The sequence below is a fragment of the Scyliorhinus canicula genome, chromosome 26, assembly GCF_902713615.1.
Source record: "Scyliorhinus canicula chromosome 26, sScyCan1.1, whole genome shotgun sequence".
Taxonomy (NCBI): Eukaryota; Metazoa; Chordata; class Chondrichthyes; order Carcharhiniformes; family Scyliorhinidae; genus Scyliorhinus; species Scyliorhinus canicula.
In genome coordinates, this window is record NC_052171.1 from 2,829,558 (window position 1) to 2,856,222 (window position 26,665).

The window sequence follows — 26,665 nt, forward strand, 5'->3', positions numbered from 1 at the left end:
TTGTCAAGGGACGGCAGCTCAACACGAATGTGCGGAGACTGCTAAATGTTATTATGATGCCGGCAGTGGAGGGGGAGGCGGAGATAGTGGTGGCGCTGGATGCGGAGAAAGCGTTTAATAGAGTTGAATGGGGGTACCTGTGGGAGGTGCTGGAGCGGTTCGGATTCGGGGAGGGATTCATCAAATGGGTGAGGCTGCTCTACGCGGCTCCGATGGCAAGTGTAGTTACCAATGGAAGGAGATCGGAGTACTTTAGGCTCTACCGTGGGACCAGGCAGGGGTGCCCCCTGTCCCCCTTGCTCTTTGCACTGGCGATTGAACCTTTGGCTATGGCGTTGAGGGAGACGGGGAGATGGAGGGGTCTGGTGCGGGGTGGGGCGGAACATCGTGTATCGCAGGGTGCTTTCGGGGGTCTGGGTCGGAGAGGGGAAGATATCTGATATCTACAAGGTTATGCAGGAGGCGGAGGAGCCGTCAGTAGAGGAGCTGAAAGCTAAGTGAGAGGGAGAACTGGGGGAACAGATAGAAGACGGGACATGGGCTGATGCCCTGGAGAGGGTAAATTCTTCCTCCTCGTGTGCGCGGCTTAGCCTCATCCAATTCAAGGTGCTGCACCTGGCCCACATGACTGGGACGAGGATGAGTAGGTTCTTTGGGGGTGAAGACAGGTGTGTCAGGTGCTCGGGGAGTCCAGCGAACCATGCCCTTATGTTCTGGGCATGCCCGGCACTGGAGGAGTTTTGGAAGGGGGTGGCGAGGACGGTGTCGAGGGTGGTGGGATCCAGGGTCAAGCCAGGATGGGGACTCGCGATTTTTGGGGTTGGGGTGGAGCCGGGAGTGCAGGAGGCGAAAGAGGCCGGTGTGCGGGCCTTTGCGCCCCTAGTAGCCCGGCGAAGGATCTTGCTACAATGGAAGGATGCGAGGCCCCCAAGCGTGGAGACCTGGATCAATGACATGGCGGGTTTCATTAAGCTAGAGAAGGTCAAATTCGCCCTGAGAGGGTCGGTACAAGGGTTCTTTAGGCGGTGGCAACCTTTCCTCGACTTTCTGGCTCAACGATAGGGTACGGGGACAGTAGCAGCAGCAACCCGGGGGAAGGGGGAGGGAAGGGGGAGGGAAAGGGGGGGGGTGGGGAGGGAAAGGGGGGGGGGGGTGGGGGGAGGGAAAGGGGGGGGGTGGGGGGAGGGAAGGGGGGGAGACGATGACTATGTTTATTTATTTAATTTTAATTTATTTTTAAGTTCTTTTGTTCATTGGGGTTGGGGGGGTGGGGGGATGTGATACATGCGTCGATACGGTCTGGGGGGTGTTACAGTTATTATGGGTTATTTTGTTGCATTTCATTGTTTGTCGTTATGTTTTATATTTTCTGTAAAAAAAATTCCAATAAAAACTATTTAAAAAAAAACAACTGTAACATGACCTGCCGACTCTTGTACTCAATACCCCGTCCGATGAAGGCAAGCATGTTGTTTGCCTTCTTGACCACTCTATCGACCTGCGTTGCCACCTTCAGGGTACAATGGACCTGAACTCCCAGATCGCCCTGTACATCAATTTTCCCCAGGACTCTTCCATTGACCTTAGAGTCTGCTCTTGAGTTAGATCTTCCAAAATGCATCACCTGGCATTTGCCTGGATTGAACTCCATCTACCATTTCTCTGCCCAACTCTCCAATCTATCTATTTTGCTGTATTCTCTGACAGTCCGCCTCGCTATCTGCAACTCCACCAATCTTAGTATCATCTGCAAACGTGCTCATCAGACCCTTAAACCGTTGTCCAGATCATTTATGTATATCACAAACAACAGTGGTCCGAGCAAGGATCCCTGTGGAACACCACTAGTCACCTTTCTCCATTTTGAGACACTCCCTTCCACCACTACTCTCTGTCTCCTGTTGCCCAGCCAGTTCTTTATCCATCTAGCTAGTACACCCTGAACCCCATACGACTTCACTTTTTCCATCAACCTGCCATGGGAAACTTTATCAAATGCTTTACTGAAGTCCATGTATATGACATCTACAGCCCTTCCCTCATCAATTAACTTTGTCACTTCCTCAAAGAATTCTATTAGGTTTGTAAGACATGACCTTCCCTGCACAAAACCATGCTGCCTATCACTGATAAGTCAATTTTCTTCCAAATGTGAATAGATCCGATCCCTCAGTATCTTCTCCAACAGTTTGCCTACCACTGACATCAAGCTCACAGGTCTATAATTCCCTGGATTATCCCTGCTACCCTTAAACAAAGGGACAACATTAGCAATTCTCCAGTCCTCCGGGACCTCACCCGTGCTCAAGGATGCTGCAAAGATATCTGTTAAGGCCCCAGCTATTTCGTCCCCAGCTATTTCGTCCCTTGCTTCCCTCAGTAACTTGGGATAGATTCCATCTGGTCCTGGGGACTTGTCCACCTTAATGCCTTTTAGAATACCCAAAACCTCCCCCTTCCTTATGCCAACATGACCTAGAGTATTTAAACATCCATCCCTAGCCTCAACATCCATCATATCCCTCTCCTTGGCGATTAACTACTCATTGCTTAACATTTTTTGTCACTAGCTGGCAGAAACTGATTTTAATTTCTTTTAAATGAAATTAGACTTCATTCCACTTGAAGGAGGAAGTGTTCCACTTTTTTTCACTGACTGAGCTTTATGATCTCCGATGTCGAGAAGAATGTTAACCTTGGTTTGAAAACCTGGCAAAGGCTTGGGAATTATCAGACCTATGGTAACTTCAGATAAATATGAAATTGTATTACTGTATTTTAGGACAATCTGAATCTTAAGGTAAAATGCAATTGAGAAGTGGAACTTATGTGTAAAAAATGAAATCATTTGATTTTATTCCTTGTATTTGCACACAGGTTTCTGTTGACATACAGACCAACTGTCTACGTGTGGTTTTATTTGAAGGAGGGAGTGAGCGAGTCATTATAGATGGAAGGCTGACACATAAAATCAACACTGAAAACTCCATGTGGAGCTTAGAACCAGGGCGCTGCATCTTGGTAAGACTGCTAACATATTACGTGCAATGCACAATGGGGAGCATGGATGTGGTATATGATAAAGCATGATAACGGGGAGCCAATGGATGTGGTATATCTGGATTTCCAGAAAGCCTTTGACAAGGTGCCACACAAAACGTTGCTGCATAAGATAAAGATGCATGGCATTAAGGGTAAAGCAGTAGCATGGATAGAGGATTGGTTAATGAATAGAAAGCAAAGAGTGGGGATTAATGGGTGTTTCTCTGGTTGGCAATCAGTAGCTAGTGGTGCCCGTCAGGGATCCGTGTTGGGCCCACAATTGTTCACAATTTACATAGATGAGTTGGAGTTGGGGACCAAGGGCAATGTGTCCAAGTTTGCAGATGACACTAAGGTGAGTGGTAAAGCGAAAAGTGCAGAGGATACTGGAAGTCTGCAGAGGGATTTGGATAGGTTAAGTGAATGGGCTAGGGTCTGGCAGATGGAATACAATGTTGACAAATGTGAGGTTATCCATTTTGGTAGGAATAACAGCAAACAGGATTATTATTTAAACGATAAAATATTAAAGCATGCTGCTGTGCAGAGAGACCTGGGTGTGTTAGTGCATGAGTCACAGAAATTTGGTTTACAGGTGTAACAGGTGATTAAGAAGGCAAATGGAATTTTGTCCTTCATTGCTAGAGGGATGGAGTTTAAGACTAGGGAGGTTATGTTGCAATTGTATAAGGTGTTAGTGCGGCCACACCTGGAGTATTGTGTTCAGTTTTGGTCTCCTTACTTGAGAAAGGACGTACTGGCATTGGAGGGTGTGCAGAGGAGATTCACTAGGTTAATCCCAGAGCTGAAGGGGTTGGATTATGAGGAGAGGTTGAGTAGACTGGGACTGTACTCGTTGGAATTTAGAAGGATGAGGGGGGATCTTATAGAAACATTTAAAATTATGAAGGGAATAGATAGGATAGATGCGGGCAGGTTGTTTCCACTGGCGGGTGAAAGCAGAACTAGGGGACATAGCCTCAAAATAAGGGGAAGTAGATTTAAGACTGATTTTAGGAGGAACTTCTTCACCCAAAGGGTTGTGAATCTGTGGAATTCCTTGCCCAGTGAAGCAGTTGAGGCTCCTTCATTAAATGTTTTTAAGGTAAAGATAGGTAGTTTTTTGAAGAATTTTGGGTTATGATGTCCGGGCCGGAAAGTGGAGCTGAGTCCACAAAAGATCAGCCATGATCTAATTGAATGGCGGAGCAGGCTCGAGGGGCCAGATGGCCTACTCCTGCTCCTAGTTCTTATGTTCTTGACATTTAGGTCCAAGAGGTTCATTCTCCCCACAAACTCACGGAATGTCAACAGGGCATTAGATTAAGCAGAGGTTGCACAACGGCTGGTCTGCGTTTGATATCCATGTGCGTACAATTTGATTGGAAGTGTTGATCTAGGCTAACTATGTTCCTGTTGCTAACACAGATGGTTTGATGGATTTCTGTTTCACAGCTGGAAATCAAGCCAATTACTTTCTCTTTATGGATCACCAGTATTGACTGTCTGTGTGTAACCACTGGAGCAGCACGACAAGTTTGTGTGTCATAAATTTATTATTTATACAATGCCGTGCAACATTTTGAAACTGTAAAGTATGGCTTTGTCTTAATCGATTAATGTGATGCTTCTGTTGTTCATGGTGAGGTAGGTGCTGGACAGATGTCATGAATTGAATCTCTGCTTTTCTGTGCTTTGGGGTTTACTGTGAAGTGGGGTAAAGGGTATAACATTTTTGTTTAAAGACACTGGAATTCCTTACGGGGCTAATTAAAAAAAAAAATGATTTGATGTTGGGCTGTGTGCATCACTGGCATGCTTTTGCTGCCCATCTCTCGTTGCCCTTCAGAAGGTGGCAGTGAGCTTCTTCTTGAAGCCCTGCACTTCCTGTTCTGGTTACACACAAAGTGCTGTTAGGAAATCAGTTCTAGGATTTTGATCCAGCATCACTGATTGAATGGCGCTGTAGTTCCAAATCAGGATTGGTGAGAGATGTGGAGGGGAGCTTTCAGGGGGTGGCTATTCCATGCGTTTGCTGCCCTTGCCCTTCCATGCAGTAGAGGTAATGGATTTGGAAGGTGGTGCTATCAAAGGAGCTTGTTGAGTTGCTGAAGTACATCTTGTGGTTGGCACACACTATTGTCACTGTGCCTTGGTGCAAGGAGTGAATATTGAAGGTGGGCTGTCAGTCAAATGACTTTGTCTTGCGTGTTTCTAGCGCTGCATGTATCCAAGCAATTAGAGAATATATCTGACTTGTACCTTGCAGAACGCAAGCTTTGGATGGTCAGAAGGCAGTTCAGCCGAAGCGTGATGTTGTATATGGCTTGCTGCATGTGGGCACTGACTGATTTAAACAGCTGTGGAGTTGCAAATGGGCCATCATCAATGAACATCTACACTTCTGATCTCGGGAAAGATTATTGGTGAAGCAGCTGGAAAAGATTTTACCGAATACATTACCGGAAGAACTCCTGGAGCAAAATCTTGGTGCAGAGATATTTGGACTCCAACAACCACAGTCATTTTCCTTTGCACACAGTGTGATTCCATCCAGTGGAAGATTTTTCCCCTCATTCCCATTAACTTTAATTTTCCTTGTGCCCCTTGATCCACACTTGGTCAAATGGTTGCTTAGTGTCATGCACAATTATTTTTGCCTCCCCTTTGGAACTCTTTTGTGCACTTTTGGGCCAAGGCTGTAATGAGGTTGAGAGCTGAGGGGCCCTGGTGAAACCCAACTTGAGCATTGTTGAGCAGGTTGTTCCTGAGTAAGTGTCACAACTTGCACTGTCAACACAGCACCTTTCATTACACAAAAACAGAGGATCATGGAAAAATTCAGCAGGTCTGTCGGCACCTATCAGGAGAGAAACTGAGTTCATGTTTCGAGTCATAGACTCTTCGTCATAAGTGAAAGGGGGGAAAATGTTGAAACTGCAACAAAAAGTAGCGACTTTAAGAACTAAAAGGGGGGGGGGGGGGTGTTGCATTGAGGCAACACATGATTTTTTAAAAAGTACGTTGGGGAGGGGTGATTTTAAGATGGAGGCGAAAGGTCAAAATCCAAAGCTGCCGAACTCCGTGCTGAGTGCTGCAACTAGCCCAGCTGGAAGATGAAATGCTGCTCCTCCAGCTTGAGCCAGGCTTCACCGGATCATTGCAACAGGTCAAGGGCGGACATGTTGACATGAGAGCAAGATGCTGAGTTAAAATAGAACGCAACAGGAAAGTTGAGGTTGTGCTTGCTGGATTGGGAGCAGCGAATACAGTAGGCCAAATTGAAGGAAGTGCAAGTGAAACGCTGCTTAACTTGAAAGGAGTATTTGGGGCCTTAAATGGTGAGGACTAAAGGGGCAGGTGTTCCAACTACTGTGCTTACAAGGGAAGGTGTCGTGAGAAGTTGGACATGATTAGACCAGGGTGTCACTGAGACAGTGGTCCCTGAGGAATGCTGACTGGGGTCGGGGGGCGGAGGGAAGATGTGTTTCATGGTGGCATCATGCTGGAAATGGCGGAGAATCATCCGTTGAATTTAAAGGCTAGTGGGGTGAAAAGTGAGGACAAGGGGGACCCTATCATGGCTCTCGGAGGGAGGGGAAGGAGTGAGGGCAGAGGTGCAAGAAATGAATTGGACCTTCTTACGTGCTCTGTTAATCACAGTGGGAGGGAAACCTCGGCTAAGGAAAAAGCAGACATGTCAGGAGTACCATTTTCTCGGGTGGCATCATCAGAACAAATGCAACTGAGGGGAAAAACTGGGATAGTGGGTTAGGCTCCTCACAGTGAGTGAGGTGTGAGGAGCTGTCGTGAAGATAGCTACGGGAATTGGTGGGTTTATAATAAATATTGGTAGCCAGTCTATCATGGGAAATGAAGTGGAGATGCTGGCATTGGACTAGGGTGGGCACAGTAAGAAGTCTTACAAAATCATCTGATGAAGGAGCTGCGCTCCGAAAGCCAGTGATTCAAAACAAACCTATTGGACTTTAACCCCAGGTGTTGTAAGACTTCTTACTGTACTGAAAATGAAGACCGAGAGCTCGAGGAAGGGAAGTGATCGGAGATGGATCATGTGAAGGTGAGAGCGGTGGCAATTGGAAGTGAAATCTACATTTACCCAGGCCCCAGAAATGAGGCGGCACCCATACAGTAATCAATGTAACAGAAGAAGAGTTACGGCTTTAAGTAGAACTGTAACAAGGAGCTTTCCACATAATCCAGGAAAAGACCGGTATAGCTAGGGCCTATCTGGACAGGTACATGAGTAATTTTCCACATCGTTGGGTTGATACCTGCATTTTAGCACTGAAACAGTTTGACTGGAGATCTAGCTATTTCTCGAGCACAAGTCTTGAGTACTGCAGCTGGGATGTTGTCAGGACCCATAGCCTTTAAATACTTTCAGTTGTTTTTTGTTCTCGAGTGGAATGAATCAAACTGGCCGAAGACTTGCAACTCTGATGGCGGGCATCTCGGGAGAAGGCCGACATGGAATATCCACATGACACTGCTGGCTAAAGATGCATTTTGTTGCAAATGTTTCTGCTTTATCTTTTCCTCTACTGTAGTAAATGGGATGGTCTGCCTAAAGGTCAGTTTTTCATTAAATATTGTGCCTGATGGTGAATTGAGATTTGAGAGTTCCTATGAGGTACTATTATTACACAAAACAGTCTGTTCCACAAGCCACCCGGATGGAAAATTATGAAAGTCACAAAAGCCCCAAAAGAGAGTTTTTCGCTAACTTATAGTTAGTGACATCAAGGTGTGCATCACTGCTGTAAACATCAGTTGCCTGAAGAAACCTTCATATTAGTTCCCTGAAATCAGTTGCAGAAAATTACCTTTTAATTGTGATGCTCTTTTTTTTTTTCCCACTCAATTTCCTTCTCTGTAGCTGAGAGTTTAAATTTTGATGGCAATCTTGTTGAATGACAGATTTTGATGGTGATGAAAGGCTGAACTAAATGCACAGTTGATGCTGTACCATCCCAGTTTAATGTTTTTTTTACAATTGCAATTATTTCAACTTTTTTTTAAGAATTCTGATTGTTAATGTGACCCAAGCGTTTTCGAAGTGAAAGTTGCCTTGCAAAACATTGTTCTTCGGTCAGGGATATTGAAACAGCAGGAGTGAGGTTTGGGTGCACAGGAGATGCTCCACGATGACTATGTAAATCACTCGTCAAGACTTATGCAAGTGGGATTTTGAGTGCCGATCATTGATAATGCATGTTCAATACATGTGTGTACATCCAGAGATGGGTTTGCATTTTCACAATTCTGGATAATTTTCCAATTATGGGGCAGCACTGAGGATTCTGAGCACTGGGATATAATAGGGGATGCAATCTGAAATCATTTTGCCTGACTTGGTGGCCCAGTGCAAATGCATCAGGAGAGATGCATAGATCAAAACTGAATTTCATGTTAAATGTTGTGTTGATGAACAGAATGGCTTAGCTTGCCTACAAGCAGCCTTCGGAGTTTGGAACAGTTCTGTTCAAATGCAACTTAATGATGTGACGCTGAAGTCTCCCATCAATTGTTCCAGTCTTTCCACTTTATTTTACAATCACATGCACTGACTTGCTCAGAGGACTGAATAACCGGCAACCACGTCTCTGGCTGGTTGATCAATTTAATTTTTTTGTATGTTTATGATATATTTTGAGTTTTCTGAGAAAATAAATTATTCATTTTATGCTTTTGAGTGCTTTCCTCTCTCTGATTATCCTTATCTCAAGGTAAATTGCATGAATTTTGATCACAGAAAGAAGTTTTAAGATGCACGACTCTACTAAACGTTAATGCCCATGTACTCTGGGGGAAAAACGTTTGCACAGTTGTTCCCAAAAGTCTTGGGCTGGCAGCAAGTATCTTCAGAAAGACTGGGCAGAGAAGTTGTGAGTGAAGAAAATTGTTTCTGGGTCTGTTTTATGCTGAGAGACTGACTGTCCTTTTGTTCTTATTTTCTGTTGAATGTGGCTGTTTAAGACCGAAAACGGGCTTTATTTGGCAGAGTTCAAAGGGTACAGGGGGTGGAGTCTGATCCTCATAACCTAACCCTTTGGAATCACTTGACTCTTAAATGATGTTGGATTTCTTCATGATAGACTTTGCGTGTGACATTTATTTTGTTAATTACATGAAATTTCATCACATTCCCTCGCAGGTGAACAAGTGCTTGCTGAGCAATGTGAGTCCATCACTAACAATCTGCTGTATTAATTTTCTCAATTATTTTAAGCATGTAGGAAAGAGAAAATATTGGCTCAAGAGAATCCGTGTCAATATCCAACCTGAGTTTAATGACATTGTCTGTTGAGAACTTAATTTTGTCAATGGCATAATTGTTGCGGTAGGGAAGGAGGACCTGAGGCCAACAATGGCCATTTTATGGAATTCTCAGTTGTGCAAATTTTTTAAATATATACAGTCCAAGCTGTTGTTACTTCTGCCTGATGGAGAATATATACACCTTTTAAGATAAATGATCGAAGTATGCTTTGAGCTCTATCTTTCTCTTTGAGCAAAGCCTGTGTTTTCATTATGGATATTGAATTCCAAGAGATGCTATGATTTGGTTTTTATCAAGAATTAAATACGCCCCAAGTATAAGATGCTGCCCAGTGTAAAATGCACTTGAATTTGTCTGTCTTGTTTGTCTCTTCCCGAGCAGGTGAATCATTCTATCCATATCAGATGCGCGTCCCTTGGCCCCAGATGCTTTTAACTGTTCAGTTTTATGAAGGAAATTACATCTTTTAAAATATTTTCTTCTCAACAGATCAACCTAAATAAAAATGGAGAATACTGGTGGAATGCAATTCTAGAAGGTGAAGAGACTATAGATATAGACAAGATAAACAAAGAAAGGTCAATGGCAACAGTGGATGAGGAGGAGCATGCAGTGCTGGACAGACTAACCTTTGATTATCACCAGAAAATGCAGGGCAAACCACAGAGTCATGAAACGGTAAGACAGTGATCAGAAATGGAGAGATAGTTGGTAATCCTTGAGCACCTATCTATTTGTACATTACCGATCAAATATTTTCATGACTCTTCTCACTGGTAACCCCTTGATAGCCAAAATCTATACACAGAAACACTTCTGTCATGGTTTGACGCGGAACCAGTGGAATTGCTCAAGGTTTTGCAGAAAAGTGTTTTCATCATTTTTCCTCAGCAATTGCAACTTGCCCAAAGTAAGTTTTTAAAATAACTTGATTATGAATTTCATTATGTCTTTTCATGTCTTCACTCTATTTTTCCCTTTGAAGTTGTCATGTGGGCGTTTTATTTTTGCTTTGAACTGTGACATTTCTACCTGAGGGCACGTCTTCCAGCCTCAGCATTTGCTGTGTGCATCATTAACAATTGAAATGCTGGAATGCTTGTACCTTGGTCTGTGGCAAAAGCTGTGTTCTTTAATTGCCTGAAGCAAATATGGGTAACAAATTTCTAAAGTTTTATTCAGTTAAAATTTATTGTTTCCCAGGACAATTGCTGCTGAGATTCTGAAGTTCCAATTTGCACAACTTGGAGGTTTCTTTCTTCCGCCAAAAACCTGGTGTTCCTGTTGGGTGTGGTTCCCCGGCAAGGGGAAAATAGGACAGCCTATTTTGACACCCCTTTTGCTAGCACCTTCCCAATTTGAGGTGAGTAGCAGTCTTTTTGAAGTGGACTTCTGAGATAGAACAACTCTATCTCAAGGTCACCTCAGTGGCCTTCGTGCATCTGTCACCAGTAGATTCTCGGCTTGGGACTTCCAGTTTAACAATCCTGTCCCCATCTCTATTCCTCCTATCGCCACAGGACTGGACAGTAAATATCTTTGTGCACAGAGCAGTTGTCGTGGCCATATTGCAATGCTGAGGAGACCTGGACTGTGACTCAGCAACACATAGCACAAGAGAAATGCTATCAAATGTATTTGCAGACTGTCTTCCTGATTCAGTGGAAAGACGATTGAAGGCAGGTCCAGAAGCATTTGAGCAAAATTTCTCCATAATCATCTTTGATGAACTGGCCACTGTGTCTGCATGACTGAAAATTATCTTCCCACCATTGTTAAATGGCCAATGTCCCAGAGGAGGACAAAGAATGAGCTCTGAAGCTCTCTTTGATGTTTTACAGCATTGACACTAATTGATTGAGAGGAGTTTGCTACAAATTGCTTAGAATGACTACAACTTGTCCATCAAGCTGCGTCACTGAAGCAAACAGGCAGTGGAGAAAGGAAGAAAAATAAGCAAATCTTGACCTCAGGATCACATAACCTCATGGGATACTCTGATGAATGCCCAAAAATGTGCAGATTGAAAATCAACATTCTCAGTCAAAATCAACCTGAAGACCTCTGCAAGCCCTTGTGACCGTGAGTCAACGTCCTCTTTAACCAAGGGACAGCTAACGTTGACAACTATGGTATCTTTTATGCACATGCTGAAATGGTCAAGCCAATAACTGCCTGCTAGTAGACTACAGGTTTTTTTTGATGGAATAGCACATAGTTTGGGTGATTTTTCAATACACGAATGTACCAGAATACAAATAGAATTACTTGTGCAATTTGCTGAACTAGCCCTGTACTGGAATGCTCTTTGACTGCTGGAACGTGTGTTGGAATGCCTGGTGAATTTTCCTCCACGAGCTTATTATAAGAAGGTATATCGTAGACTTCCGGTTGCGGCTATGTGGAGCTAAGCCGCATGTTCGGCAGCTCCCTCTAGGAACGGACTTTTGGGCTCTTTTTAGGGCCCCCAGCGGTACTTATTCGACGATTCCCGACGTGGGAAGGAGTCAGCAGCAGTTCCCCATCGATATATGGTCTGGACCAGGAGTGGGGCGAGCAAGATAGTGGTGGCAGCGCCAAAGCAAAAGTGAGGGAAGAAGCACAAGATGGCGGCCGGCGGCATGGAGGCAGTGGGCGCAGGAGCAGCAGGAGACTCTCGAGCGCTGCTTTTGGGAGCTCAAAGTGGAGCTTCTAGAGCCGTTGAAGGCATCCATCGACAAGCTGCTGGAGACTCTACAGCACGGGGGGTGGCAATCCGGGAGATCCGACAGCAGGCCTCGCGGTAAAGGTGGAGATGCATGAGGCGCTCCATAAAAAGTGGCAGGAGCGGTTCGAGGAGATGGAGAAGCGGTTGAGGCGGAAACATTTGGGGATCCTGGGCCTCCTGGAGGGGTCAGACCTGGGGGCCTACGTGGTCATCCTGCTGAATTTGCTGATGGGAGCTGGGTCCTTCCAGGGGCTCCTGGAGCTGGGGGGCCCACAGAATACTGGCAAGGAGGCCCAAGCCAAATGAGCCGCCATGGGCGTTGCTGGTGCGGTTCCACCGGTTCGCTGACCGGGAGTGTGTGCTCAGGTGGGCCAAGAAGGAGCGGAGTAGCAGGTGGGAGAACGCGGTGGTACGGATCTACCAGGACTGGAGTGCGGAGGTGGCTAAGCGGGTACAACCGGACGAAGGCGGTGCTACACAGAAAAGGAGTGAAGTTTGGCATGTTGGAGCCAGCGCATTTGTGGGTCACCTACAAGGACCGACACTTTTACTTCAAGTCCCCGGAGGAGGCCTTTGTGCAGGCCGAGAAGTTGGACTCAAACTGAGGGTTGGGTGCGGGGTCTGTATGTAACTGTGCTTTCTGTTTAATGCTTGTTCTGTGTCGTTTTCAGGGCGGGTGGGGCACTGTCTTTTTGCATGGGTTCGGTGGATGGGCTCGAGGCGGGGGGTAGGCTTGCAGCGTGGGGAGCTGATGGTGGGAAGGGGGCTGGGGCCCCACGAGGGGCTTGGGCCGACAATGCGAGCAGCTTTAGAGGAGGCGGGGTCGGGCACGTGGAAGACGCGGGCTTTTCCCCACGCTGAGGGTTGATGGGGGCGGAGCTGAGAAGCGCGGGCTTTTTTCACGTGGGAGGGGGAGGAGGAGAGCCTGCTGGTAGGCACTGGGGAGGAGGGGTAGCCCCACGCTGGGAGGGGTCGGAGGAGTGGTGGGAGTTGCCGTGGTCAGCAGGAGTCAGCTGGCATACGGGAGTACTATGGAGGGAGTAATGCGGCTGGGGGGGGGGGGGGGGGTTGGTACCGGGTTGCCGCTGGAATGGCCAGGAAGGAGCTGGAGTATGCAGGGAGGGGTTGAGATGGGGGTTTGCCACCGTGGGAAACGGGCCAGTGGCGGGCAGAGGCAGGGTTATCGCTAGACAGCGGGGGAGGGGGGCAGGGAGCCCCCTGATAACCTGGAATGTGAGGGGACTGAACGGGCCGGTCAAACGGGCCTGTGTGTTTACGCACCTGAAGGGGCTGAAAGCGGACGTGGCTATGCTCCAGGAGACGCACCTGAAGGTGGCAGACCAGGTTCGACTGAGGAACGGATGGGTAGGCCAAGTGTTTCATTCAGGGCTGGATGCAAAATATCGGGGGGCTGGCGATCCTGGTGGGAAAGAGGGTGTCGTTTGAGGCGTCAAATGTGGTGGCGGACAGCGGCAGGAGGTATGTGATGGTGAGCGGCAAGCTGCAGGGGGAACGGGTGGTGCTGGTTAACGTACACGCCCCGAACTGGGGCGATGCGTGTTTTATGCGCCGCATGTTGGGCCTGATAATGGGGGGGGACTTCAATACAGTGCTGGATCCCCCATTGGATCGATCCAGGGCGGGTAGGAGGCCAGCGGCGGCTAAGGTGTTGAGGGGGTTGATGGACCAGATGGGAGGGGTGGATCCTTGGAGGTTTGCGAGGCCGAGGGCCAGGGAGTTTTCATTCTTCTCCCATATGCATAAGGCCTATTCCCGGATCGATTTTTAAATTATGAGCAGCGGGCTGATTTCTCGGGTGGAGGATGCCGAATATTCGGCGATAGTCATTTCGGATCATGCCCCGTACTGGGTGGACCTCGAGCTGGGGGAGGAGAGAGACCAGCGCCCGCTCTGGCGCTTGGAGGTGGGGCTGCTGGCAGATGAGGTGGGCGGGCAGGTTCGAGGATGTATCAACAGGTACCTGGAGGCCCATGATAATGGGGAAATCTGAGTGGGGATGGTCTGGGAGGCATTGAAGGCGGTGATTAGAGGGGAGTTGATCTCCATCCGAGCCCATAGGGAGAGGAGAGAGGGAGAGGCTGGTGGGGGAGTTGGTGAGGGTGGATAGGAGATACGCGGAGGCTCCGGAGGAGGGATTGCTGGGGGAGCGGCATAGTCTTCAGGCCAAGTTCGACTTACTGACCACCAGAAAGGCGGAAGTTCAGTGGAGGAAGGCACAGTGAGCTGGTTTAGCTCACTCGGCTAAATCGCTGGCTTTTAATGCAGGCCAGCAGCACGGTTTGATTCCCGTACCAGCCTCCCCGGACAGGCGCTGGAATGTGGCGACAGTAACTTCTTTGAAGCCTACTCGTGACAATAAGCGATTTTCATGTCATTTCATTTCATATGGGGAGAAGGCGAGTAGGATGCTGGCGCATCAGCTCCGTAAGCGGGATGCGGCCAGGGAGATTGGTGGAGTTAAGGGTAGGGGAGGGAATGTAGTGCGAAGGGGGGTAGACATCAATGGGGTCTTCAGGGACTTTTACGGGGAATTGTATCGGTCTGAACCCCCAGCGGAGGAGGGGGGAATGGGGCGCTTCTTGGACCGTCTGAGATTCCCGAAGGTGGAGGAGGGGCAGGTGGAGGGACTGGGGGCGCCGATTGAGCTGGAGGAGTTGGTCAAAGGGATAGGGAGCATGCAGTCGGGGAAGGCGCCGGGGCCGGATGGGTTCCCGGTCGAATTCTATAAAATGTATGCAGACCTGCTGGGTCCCCTGTTGGTTAGGACCTTCAACGAAGCAAGGGAGGAGGGGGCTTTGCCCCCGACTATGTCCCGGGCGCCGATTTCCTTGATCCTTAAGTGGGACAAGGACCCCCTGCAGTGTGGATCATACAGGCCGATCTCGCTGTTAAATGTAGATGCCAAGCTGTTGGTGAAGATCTTGGCCAGAAGGATAGAGGACTGTGTGCCGTGGGTCATCCACGAGGATCAGACAGGGTTCGTGAAGGGAAGGCAGCTGAACACCAACATACGGAGGCTCTTGAATGTTATAATGATGCCGGCGGTAGCAGGGGAAGCGGAGATAGTGGTGGCACTAGACACAGAGAAGGCCTTTGATGGGGTTGAGTGGGGGTACTTGTGGGAGGTGCTGGAAAGGTTTGGGGAGGGGTTTGTCAGATGGGTGAGGTTGTTATATGAGGCCCCGATGGCGAACGTGGCCACGAATAGGAGGAGATCGGAGTACTTTCGGTTATACCGAGGGACAAGACAGGGGTGTCCCTTGTCCCCCTTGCTCTTTGCGTTGGCAATCAAACCCCTGGCAATGGTGTTGAGGGAGTTGAGGAACTGGTGTGGGGTGGGGAGGAGCACCGAGTGTCGCTTTATGCAGATGACTTATTGCTATATGTGGCGGACCCAGTGGGGGAAATGCCGGAGGCGATGAAGATTCTCAGGGAATTTGGGGACTTCTCAGGGTACAAGGTCAACCTGGGTAAGAGCGAGCTGTTTCGTCGTACACCCGGGGGATCAGGAGGAGGGCATTGGTAGACTTCTACTAAAAAGAGCGGAGAGGAGCTTTAGGTACCTGGGAGTCCAGGTGGCCAGGAGCTGGGGGTCCCTGCACAAACTTAACCGTACAAGGCTGTTGGAGCAAATGGAGGAGGAGTTTAAAAGATGGATCATGTTGCCGCTGTTGCTGGCGGCAGGGTGCAGTCCGTCAAGATGACTGTGCTCCCGAGGTTCGTGTTCCAGTGCCTTCCCATCCTTATCCCGAAGGCCTTTTTTTGGGAGGGTCAACAGGAGTATTACAGGATTTGTATGGGCGCATGGGACCATGGGACGCATGGGACCCCGAGGGTGAGACGGGTGTTTTGGAGCGGGGCAGGGATGGGGGGAGCTGGCGCTGCCCAACCTCTGTGGGTACTATTGGGCTGCCAACGCAGCAATGGTGCGTAAGTGGGTAATGGACGGGGAAGGGGCAGCATGGAAGAGGATGGCGTCCTGTGTGGACACGAGCCTGGAGGCGCTGGTAATGACGCCGTTGCCGCTCCCTCCAACGAGGTATACCACGAGCCTGGTGGTGGCGGTTACCCTCAAAATTTGGGGGCAATGGAGACGGCACGGGGGGAGGTGGGGGTCTCGATGGGGTCCCCAATACGGGGGAAACCACCGGTTTGTTCCAGGGAGAATCGATGGCGGGTTCCTGAGTTGGCACAGGGCAGGTGTTAGGAGGTTGGGGGACCTGTTTGTAGACGGGAAGTTTGCGAGCCTGGGTGAGTTAGAGGGGAAGTTCAGGCTCCCCCTGGGGAACATTTTTAGGTACAAGCAGGTAAGGGCGTTTGCCAGGCGGGAGGTGACGGGGTTACCTCTGTTGCCCCCGCGTGGGGTCCAGGACAGGGTGCTCTCGGGGGTGGGGGTTGGAGAGGGGAGGATTTCGGACGTGTACCATGTCATGCAGGAGGTGGATGAGGCCTCGGTGGAGGAGCTGAAGGGTAAATGGGAAGAGGAGCTGGATGAGGAGATTGAGGAGGGGAAGTGGGCAGATGCTCTGGAAAGGATGAACTCCTCTTCTTGTGCGAGGCTTAGCCTCATACAGTTTAAGGTGCTACATCGGGCTCATATGACCGGGACGAGGATGAGTAAGTTCTTTGGGGGCGAAGACAGGTGTGCCAGGTGCTCAGGGAACCCAGCGAACCATGCCCATATGTTCTGGGCATGCCAGCGTTGGGGGAATTTTGGAAGGGGGTAGCAAGCACGGTGTCGAGGGTGGTAGGATCGAGGGTCGAGCCAGGCTGGGGACTCGCAATATTTTGGGTTGCAGTGGAGCCGGGAGTGCAGGAGGCGAAAGAGGCCGGTGTTCTGGCCTTTGCGTCCCTAGTAGCCCGGCGGAGGATCCTTCTTCAGTGGAAGGATGCGAGGCCCCCAAGCGTGGAGGCCAGGATCAATGATATGGCGGGGTTTATCAAATTGGAGAGTGTTAAATTTGCCCTGAGGGGTTCAGTATAGGGGTTTCTCAGGCGGTGGCAGCCTTTCCTAGATTTCCTGGTCGGGAAAAAGGCCAGCAGCAGCAGGGGGGGCTTCTGTGGGTTGGGTTGAAAGGACGTGTACATTTGGTCTTTGTTTATGACGGGTGTTAATCTATTTCTTCTTTTTTGTATTTACTGGGGGTGGGGGGATTTGCTCTATATTGTTTTTGTTAGTTGTTAATATTTTTTGTTGTTGATATTTTGTGAAAATCTGAATAAAAATTATTTAAAACAAAAAAAGAAGGTATATCGTTTGATTATTACTTTTCTCCTTGGATAGTCAGCTTGCCAGATGCAAATTCCATTCAAGCAAAGAACTAGTTGAATCCACAATTTAGAATGTTGGAAAACTGGGTTGAGAGTGATTTGTTTCTTTTTTGCACCCAGTTAATATTTGAAGAAGACCTTGCTTCAAATTGAGCTCTTTAAAGTTTTTGGTCATTGTCCTAATTGGGGTCAGTTTATTTCTCATCTCTCTCCTGTGAAATTTCTTTGGAATTTTTACCCTGTTACATGAGCAAGTTATTACTAATTCTCATGTCAGCCTGCTTCATTTGGGCATTTTTCACCCCCCTCTCTGTTTAAACTTCACTGTTAGGTTCAAAACCAAGCTTTAGGCTGACATAAAAGAACAATTCTGCAGATGCTAGAGATTTCAAAGCAAAATGCTGAAAATACTCAGCCAAGTTTGATAACTTTTTTAAAAATAAATTTAGAGTATCCAATTATTCTTTTTCAAATTTGAGGGAAAATTAAGCGAGGCCAATCCACCTACCTGTACATCTTTTGGTTTGTGAGAGTGAGACCCACGCAGACATGGGGAGAATATGCAAACACCACACAGACAGTGACCTCAGCGCCGTGAGGCAGCAGTGTTAACTATTGCGCCAATGTTTGACAACTTCTGTGGAGAGAGAAACTGAGTTAATGTTTCCAGACTTGCAGGAGTTTGTATTCCTTAACGCTTGAAAGGAAGAGAAAAAGTTTTGAAGTACTGCTGAAATGAAACAACAGAGCAGGGCAGTTTTGAGAGGGCGTGGATTGGTGGCTCTGGAGAGAGATTAAGAATATACATGTGGCAGAGTATGATAGTGTAAGTAAGTGTTGATCTTGATGCAGTGAGAACATCAGTTTACAGAATGATGAATATCTTTGCGACTCCTGCAATTGTGACTGGAATAAAAGCTTGAAGGGTGGAATTTCAGTTCAAAACCACTTGAAATAAGTTGGTGCTGTGGGCAGCACGGTGGTGCAGCATTTAGCGTTGCGATAACTTTAAAAAAAATAAATTTAGTGGTTCGATCCCGGCCCTGGGTCACTGTCCGAATGGAGTTTGCAAATTCTCACCTTGTCTGCATGGGTCTCACTTCCAAAACCCAAAGATGTGCAGAGTAGGTGGATTGACCACACCAAATAGCCCTTGAAAATTAAGAAAATAAAAGTTGGTGCTGGAGCCAGTTGGTGAGGAAGAAGACAGTGAGCTTCGGTAGACACCAGGTCAAATAGAAGGAGGGAAATGAAAAGCAATAAAGATAAGAGACCAACTGAAATCCTGTTGGAGAGATGAGTAGAACTTATTCCATGTAGTCATTCCTGGAAGAGAAGTGGCAGTGAAGAAAAGACTGAAAGAGAAACAAAATACTGTCGGTGCTGGAAATCTGAAATTAAAAGAGAAAATATTGAAAATACGCAGCAGGTTTAGCAGCATCTGTAGAGCGAGAAATGTCTGTTAACTGAAACATGAATTTTGTATTTCAGGTTAAAAATGTTTCTCTTCCGCCAGATGTTGCCAGACCTGCTGAGTATTTCCAGCATTTTCTGTTTTTATTTTAGAATGACGTTCCAGTGCAGCAATAATGAAATGCTGCAACATCATGACATTGAGTCAGACCCATTTGCTTCTTTCTGTGCTTCAGATGTATGTTAGATCGTCCATGACACTATATTTAAAGATGAGTCACATATTCTCCTCGTGTCTTGACCAATGTCACTGATGTTTTAGAGAAACTGCCAAACCTGGTTGTGAAGAAGACCGACTATAATTCTTTTTGTTGAGGCTGTTCATCTCCGAACTTAATTCTCCACTCTAACAAGCTCACACCTGTGAGTGCTAGATGACTCTTTATATGCACACTGAGTATAATTAACTAATGATACACAACACCCATTACCTTAAACAACTCCGCATTTAACTTCCATTGACAGAATCTATTGGTACTAACATGATGAATTCCGATAGACCTACTGTTGTGATTTTACCTGGGTTTAATTAATGGTGTGTGTGACTACCTAACAGTGGTCAAAAATGCAGTTAGAAATAATTTCATGTGAAGTACTATAAATGATTTGTGAGGTGATGAGGCTTTTCTTTATCAAACAGTGATTCTGAATTTTGCTTCTATTTAAGAGGTTTGCTTATCAACCTCGGTTCCTGCTGTGTGTATCATTCAATTCATTACCCATAGTAGTGTAGTACTGTTGAAGGTCAGTTGGGTCAAATAGTCTGTCTTTGCATCTTTCAGCCACTTTACATATTCTATTTTTGTAATTATTCATAATTATGTGATTGGCAGGTGGCACAGTGATTAGCACTGCTGCCTCACAGTGCCGAGGACCCAGTTTCGATCCCGGCCCTGGGTCATGTGTCTGTGTGGAGTTTGCACATTCTCCCCGTGTCTGTGTGGGTGTCACCCCCACAACACAAAAAGATGTGCAGGATAGGTGGACTGGCCACACTAAATTTCTCCTTAAGTGGAAAAAAATAATTGGGTACTCTAAATTTATAATTAAAAAAATAATTATGTGATTGGTATTGCTAATGTTTTGCTGTACAATAAGTAACCAGAATCGTTTGGAGAAGTGTGTTGCTCCCACACAAATAATCGTATTGGCAAAACACTTAACAGTAGATAAACGTTCTGCAGAGACATGTTTTAATTACATCTAAATATAGATTTGTGCTGATGGCTGAATGAAATGGCAGCCAAAGCAGTTGGATCAGTAGAGACTATTTTAAGGAATGCTGATGTGACTTTTTTTTACTGCAGGCAAGACAAAACAACTTTGGTTTCTTTGGTTCTGCATTTAAAAAGTGGGTCAAATATTTTTCTTTCATCACACTTTCCTTTTTCCCTCCATCAATCCAGTGCACCTTTAATAAAATTGGTCTCAAGTTAACTTTTACGTACAAGAGTTGGTGACAAAAGATAAGTATTGGTGGATAAAGATCTGAAAATGAATGAACAAAGCACTAATTCACCGAAGAGTAGGGGCCTTTGATTGATGAAGTATTTCTGCGTGATTGTAAATGGCAAACTCATTATGTTACTACATTGTTTGTATCTGGTATGATACGCATAGTATTTGAGGGGGGAAATGTGTGCAATTCTCTACAGAACTTTATTTAATGTTTTGCGCTCAAGGTAAGGCCCAGTGCAGAATAAATGAATTACAACTTCTTGCTACGATAATTTGATTTTATTTAAACTTCAAAATTCTTTCCTGGGAGTTTAAGTTGCCATACTACCTGAAATTAAGGCCTCAAAATGAGATTACCAATTTAGCAACAGATGATAATGGAAATATGGGTGATTTCATGTTGCGAACTTTCAACCACAAGGAACTTTGAAACTGACTCATACTCAGTCGATCCTGATAGAAGTCCTGAAGCTGTTGTTCAACTCTGCTGGCGAAACGATCATTTTTCAATCTACTGTTCTTGTTATCTGTTTAGTAGTTCATTTAACTACTTAAATGTAAATGTATGGAAAGTGGTTTCACCTAGCAATTGTTAAGTGACATCCGTGAACATGCAACTATGCAAGGAACTCATGCATGTGGTATATGTTGTTGCAAACTGGGACAAATGGCATATTTTCCCTACTTGTCTCAAACTATTTGTTATTTGTTGACGGTTTCTAGAAAGTGCACGAGATGTTGAAGAAGGGCTGGGACGCTGAAGGTTCACCATTTAAAGGGCAGACGTTTGACCCATCTCTGTTTAACATTTCTCCTGGAGCAGTGCAGTTCTAATTTCTCAACCACAGAAAGCACACATCTGAGCCCGAACACCACCGAAGAGGAGCATAAATCATGGATTGTACTTTGCTCTCGAGTAATGAGAGACTTTCTCTGAGTTTCAAATGAAGTCATTGCAAAGCATTGGTTGCCAAGTCTCTGTAGCAGACTATTTATTTCTTGTCATTTTTGTTTTTGTTCATGGTTACATCTTCTGAATTTTTCTGAGACTTGATTTGTTGTCTCCGGTTATTTTGAGCAGTTTCTCCAAGTTTGATTTGGAGTCCTTTTTGGTGAGCAGTAAAAATAGTGTTTAATACTGTGTCTATCCTTTGCCTGAAAGAACGGATATTTATATTCTACACATGGTTTTGAACTTAAACAATAAAAACATTTGTGGGTGAGCATTACAGCTATGTAGTCTATCTTAATTTGATCTGAGAGAGTTGGAAGTTTTTTCTTTGGAATGGTTTATGACAGAAATGGAGCATTTCTGTCTAGTTTTGGTTTGTGGAAGTAGGTCTAATTAATCTATCTGTGATACATGAAAGAGTTTGAACCCATCTGCAATTAAAACCATTCCCCAGTTGAACTCGATAGGAAGTGTTACAAAGTTTTGATCTGTTGTTTCTGAGCCAGTTTGTTTGAGGAAGGAGTAGCCGTATGCAAGAATGTTGTGTGATTGTTTCTATGTATGATTAGCTGCACATTTCAAAATATCTTAAGTCAAGAAACCCAAGCAACAAGTGAGTTATTTAAGAACAATTCTTAATGAATATATCAGTTTGGAATAGATCACGAATTGCATCAGGAAAGATTAAATGCATTCAAATTATTATTAAATGTTGGAGCGGGTTTAGGGAGCCGGTTAATTGTCTGCTGCTGCTATTTCTTCTATTCATAAGTCATACACCTCTACAGTTGGAAAGTAAAATAGTATAATGGTTTCCAAGAAAATAATTCAGTATAGATGTTACTTTCACCGTTTGAAGGTGTTGTCCATATTATCTATACAGACGTATACGTGTTACAGCTATACACTGACTTGTTCACTCTTCCTTAAATTATACCGTGAGTTAAAGTGCAAAGAAGATCTAAAGTTGCAATTCTTCTGTGCTTTTCAAAAACAGAAGTAAGTTCCATTGCAGGCACTGGATCAATCCAAAACTAATGCAATTTACACAAGGTTTTCCTACTTATTATCCAAAGCTTGTAATCAGAAAATTCATTTTGTTTCAGGACCAGTGAAAACACCCTGGACACTGTGGTCAGGTAGGACTTACTTAAAAGAGTTTAATTTGAATTAATACCAGCTAAACGATCCAAACTTTTAGAGGGGCAGAAAGGAAACTAAAAGTATTCAACACAAAGGTGGTTGTGTCAACATAATGGAGGAGGGTGATATGTTGTGCAGGAGAATTTGCAGTAACCCAAGTGCTAGAAGTGGCTGAAAAGCCCGTTAATAAGATCATATTTATTGCCTACCTCGCTGATGGAATGGCTTTTCTCCAGATTAAAACAGGTACTGCTAGATACCTCTATAAGAAATAACCACGGCCCAGTTGAATTGGCTGGACAGACACATTGACAAGTGACAAATATATCTTTATGCTGCATTCACATATGGTTAAGAGGTATGAGATAGAGACCTTGGGCATTATTTTTCATCCACACCAAATGCTTTGTGATGAGGCGCCTTTGTAGAACTCCTGCCTTTAAACTGACATTGGAAGTAGTTATGATATTGTCCATGTGTGACTGACTTCACATAACCCTATAAAAGTAGGTGGCACGGTGGCCTCACAGTGCCAGGGACACATTTTCAATTCTGTCCTTGGGTGACTGTGGACTTTGCATGTTCTACTTGTATCCGAGTGGATTTCCACCGGGTGCTCCAGTCTCTTCCCACAGTTGAAAGATGTGCAGGTAAGGTGGATTGGCGGTGTTATGGGCACTGGGCAGTTGAGTAGGCCTAGGTAGAGTGCTCGGATGGTTGGTGCAGTGTCAATGGGCCGAATGGCTTCCTTCTGTTACTGTCAGGAGATTCCGAGGGATTCCATTTAATTTGGTGTGATCATTTTATTGAAAGGTTCTCTAAATAGCAATAATCAAACTCATTCAATTGACAATATATTGTAACCCACATTAAGTTTGAAAATGCACTCCCTCTCTGGATGCACAGGTGATGACGACACCCCTTTGGAACCTTACTCAACTGGCATTTCCTACCTATGTGAACTCACACACTGAGTCATGGCTAATTGACAAAAGAAGACACCACAACCAAACCTAATGCTATCATCACTTGGTGTTTCCACCAGAGCTCAGTGGGTAATGATTAGAAATCTTGGCTGAATTGATTTTTCTCACCATTTGCCCCTCTCTATACAAGGTATTTCTGAGGCTGCGTGTAGCACCCTGTCTTCCTCCCAGACTGAGATTAACTAAATTAACATAAACTGAGAGTTAAGACTTCTGAATTAAATTGTTTGCAAGTCCATCCAGTCAGGAGCTGAAAGATTGAAGTTTTAGCTTTACCCTGATCAAATAAGATATCTATGGAGTATATGACGAGAGCATAGCTGCATTGTATCAACAAAGGATGTCTTGATGTCTAATGGACTTTTGCAATGTTCTTACTTCGTTATTGAATGATTAGAACACAAACTGATATAATTTCCAGTTTATGTAAAAGTGATTACAGCTTAAGAACAATTGATTTTCACAGATATAGTCTTGTGAGAGAGATGTGATTGGAAAAGAGGATCTTTTAATAGGATGTTTAGTTACTGTATGCTTAGGTTTACCCAATGATCTGGGAAGCTGCTCTCATTCTTCAATACAATCTTTTATGTGTGTCATGGAAAGTTATGGATCAACAATTAATAAATGTGAGTTCAGTTGTCTACCCTGATGTAGAGTCAATGAAGCATGAAATATTGTGACTGGTAATTACATGGTGAAACCCAATTAAACCCTCAAGGTGTAATGCAATTTGTATTGACTTTCTTCTGAATTATTTTCTTTTTCTTCCCATGTGTCAAATTATTAAGAACCCCACTGATTACGTTATCTGCGAGAGTCTCTGAAAGCTCCTGAAGGATAACTTGAAACACTGGTTCTTCTTGGCGTATATTTATTTGGCATAATGTGAGGAACAATATACAACACAGTGTGAAACCAGACCCGTCATTGTGCAAATAATTAATAAAGAATATTTATGAAAGGAAAATGAAAAAACACTTGAGCACATTGATAATTAAACACACCATTTTATCCGAAGTTCCCTCTTGTTCCCAAAATCTACTCATATTCCCTGATCTCCCAATCAATGTCCAATTTCAGGAACTGTATATGTGTCAAATCTAGCTAATGGTTACCACACAATCCTGCTTTGTTGCCAAAGTCTCGGAAAACATCTCTTCCTGTTTCAGCGAAGGCACCAAGCAGCGTCTTTTGGAATAGAATATCTACAATCTCTTGTGACTGTAAATGTTAGATGGAACAGGCCTCGATGGCTCGGATCATTGTTGGAACTGGCCAGCCTGGCTGTTGGGTGGCCAACCAGCCTCCCTCCTCAATGAGGGTGTTGGCAGTTTTACTGTTAAGTCTCTTTTGATACCCCACCCTGTAGATTCGGCTGTCTACATCTCAAATTCCTTGCCTTGAGAAGTTATCATTTGCATACCTCCAACGATCTCTGGCAAACAGTGTTTGCCATTCGCACTGTTACTGTCTTTCGACGGCCACTTATCTTGTTCCTGGGCAAATCGCACCTCATTATTCTTCTAGATGCATGTTAGTCTTGTTACTTGCCTGTTACTTTGTTTTCACCTCAAGTTCATTAACCTACTTAATTTCCCAAATTCCTAATTCAAATATTCAGCAGGTTCTGAAATATTGCAAAGATGTTAAATGAATGGCAGACTCTTGCATGTTTGCAAGTGAGGAATCGTTTTATGAGGAGGTGCCAATACTCTGATCATGCTACTACCTGATGGAGATTTGTGACGCATGGCTTTGAATGCATGATTCTCTTACTTTATCACCTCAGCGGTTGACCTAATACAGTGTGATTTTTTTTTTTTCCCCCACAGAGGTTGGCAGGAGAGTCATAGCCAAGGTGCCTTTTGTGAATGTTTCACTATTTTGTTTGCCATTTAGACACGGGTAACCCATCGGTGGCAATTGACTTGTGTTTCAGCAACAACAATATTTATTTCTAAAGCGCCTTTAATGTAATGAAACATTGCAGGGTACTTCACAGAAGCATTACAAAATTAAGCACAACACCAAGCCACTTCAGGAGATATTAAGTTAGCTGGCCGGATGTTGGTGAAAGAGGTGGGTTTCGGAAATGTCTTCAAGAAGGAAAATGAAGTTTAGAGCCAGAGGTGTGGTAAAGGTATTCCAGAACTGGAGCCGAAGCAACTGAAGGCACACCACCAATGGCCGAGCGATTAAAATTGTGATGCACAAAAGGCCACAATTAGAGCAATACAGATGTATCCGAGGCTGTGGTGCAAGAGAAGATTGCAGAGATTGGAGGGCAAAATCCTGGAGGAATTTGAAAACAAGAATGAGAATTTTAAAATTAAGTCATTACTTAAAGTCAGCAAGCTCTAGGGCAAGAGGGGAACAGGAGTTTCTGTAAGTTTTGACACTGCACAGATTTGGATAACCGCAAATTTATGGAGGAAGTAGTTGAGCGTATAGGTAACCAAGGCACAAGTGAAGATTTCTGCAGCAGATGAGCTGAGACAAGTGAAGTCAGGCATCTGAACCAGAAAATAGAGATTGGAGAGATTTCCTATTAACAAAGATTCTGTGGGCCTACAAACAATGTTGGAAGCTGCACAAAAGATTGAAAGGACAGCGGCAAAGTATTTTTTTACTTCCTCTGTGCTATTTCTCTTTCATTTCATGCTAAATATGATGTCACTTCCAGGTGATGGGGTCTTCAGAGCATTTGATACTTAAGCAACCAGCTGGTCTGTTTCTGACCTATATTTCTATTTATGATGATAAACAAAATGGAAATACTGAGAAATTGACGCGACCTGGAGACGCACCGTAACCAGAAGGTTTTGGTTCAGACCAGCAGAGGGCCTTCATTTCACTTTCTTGGAGAGGATAAGAAGCTAGGATAGTGATTAACCCACCCACACGAACCAATTCTCCGTTAAGCTTGAGCCTGATAGAGCCTTGCTCTAAAGGTTTACAAAGATCAAATAAAAGGTGATTTTTTTAAATGAATGAATTGCAGGCAGCGTAAGCATGTAGAGCCTGGAAGGGTATTGATTTTTGGGATAAGACATTTACAAATTTCACCATTTTACAAAAACAATTGACCCAAATGTCTGAAACCGATTGTCAGAGGCTTTCGTTTCGTTTCAGTGGGTTGTTATTTTTCCATTAATTTTTTTATTAGTCTTACAGAATCTGTCCCCAAAGGCGTAACCGGAGGTTGTTAAATAATTGTGTGCCTCTAATATGTTAACATGAGCATAGGGACAGTTCCCCAAAGCAACTGGTGAACATGTTGCCACTGGTTCTGCAATTTTTATTTC

General features: G+C 45.0%; 1 protein-coding gene across 4 annotated transcripts in view; it reads left to right on the top strand.

Annotated features, from left to right (window-relative positions):
• The window catches only part of nudcd3 (NudC domain containing 3), a 43,223-nt gene extending 16,781 nt beyond the window's left edge, over window positions 1-26,442 (top strand). Inside the window, exons 4-7 of one of the 4 annotated variants that reach the window (XM_038785406.1) lie at window positions 2,878-3,021; window positions 9,836-10,024; window positions 22,335-22,367; window positions 24,149-26,442. In XM_038785406.1, coding sequence (XP_038641334.1) covers window positions 2,878-3,021; window positions 9,836-10,024; window positions 22,335-22,343 — 342 coding nt within the window. In that variant the 3' untranslated portion in view covers window positions 22,344-22,367; window positions 24,149-26,442. Of the gene's footprint in view, window positions 1-2,877; window positions 3,022-9,835; window positions 10,025-20,999; window positions 24,094-24,148 lie in introns of those variants that run through there. The other 3 variants (XM_038785405.1, XM_038785404.1, XM_038785403.1) reach the window with 3 other exon arrangements.
• Window positions 26,443-26,665: the final 223 nt, after the last annotated feature.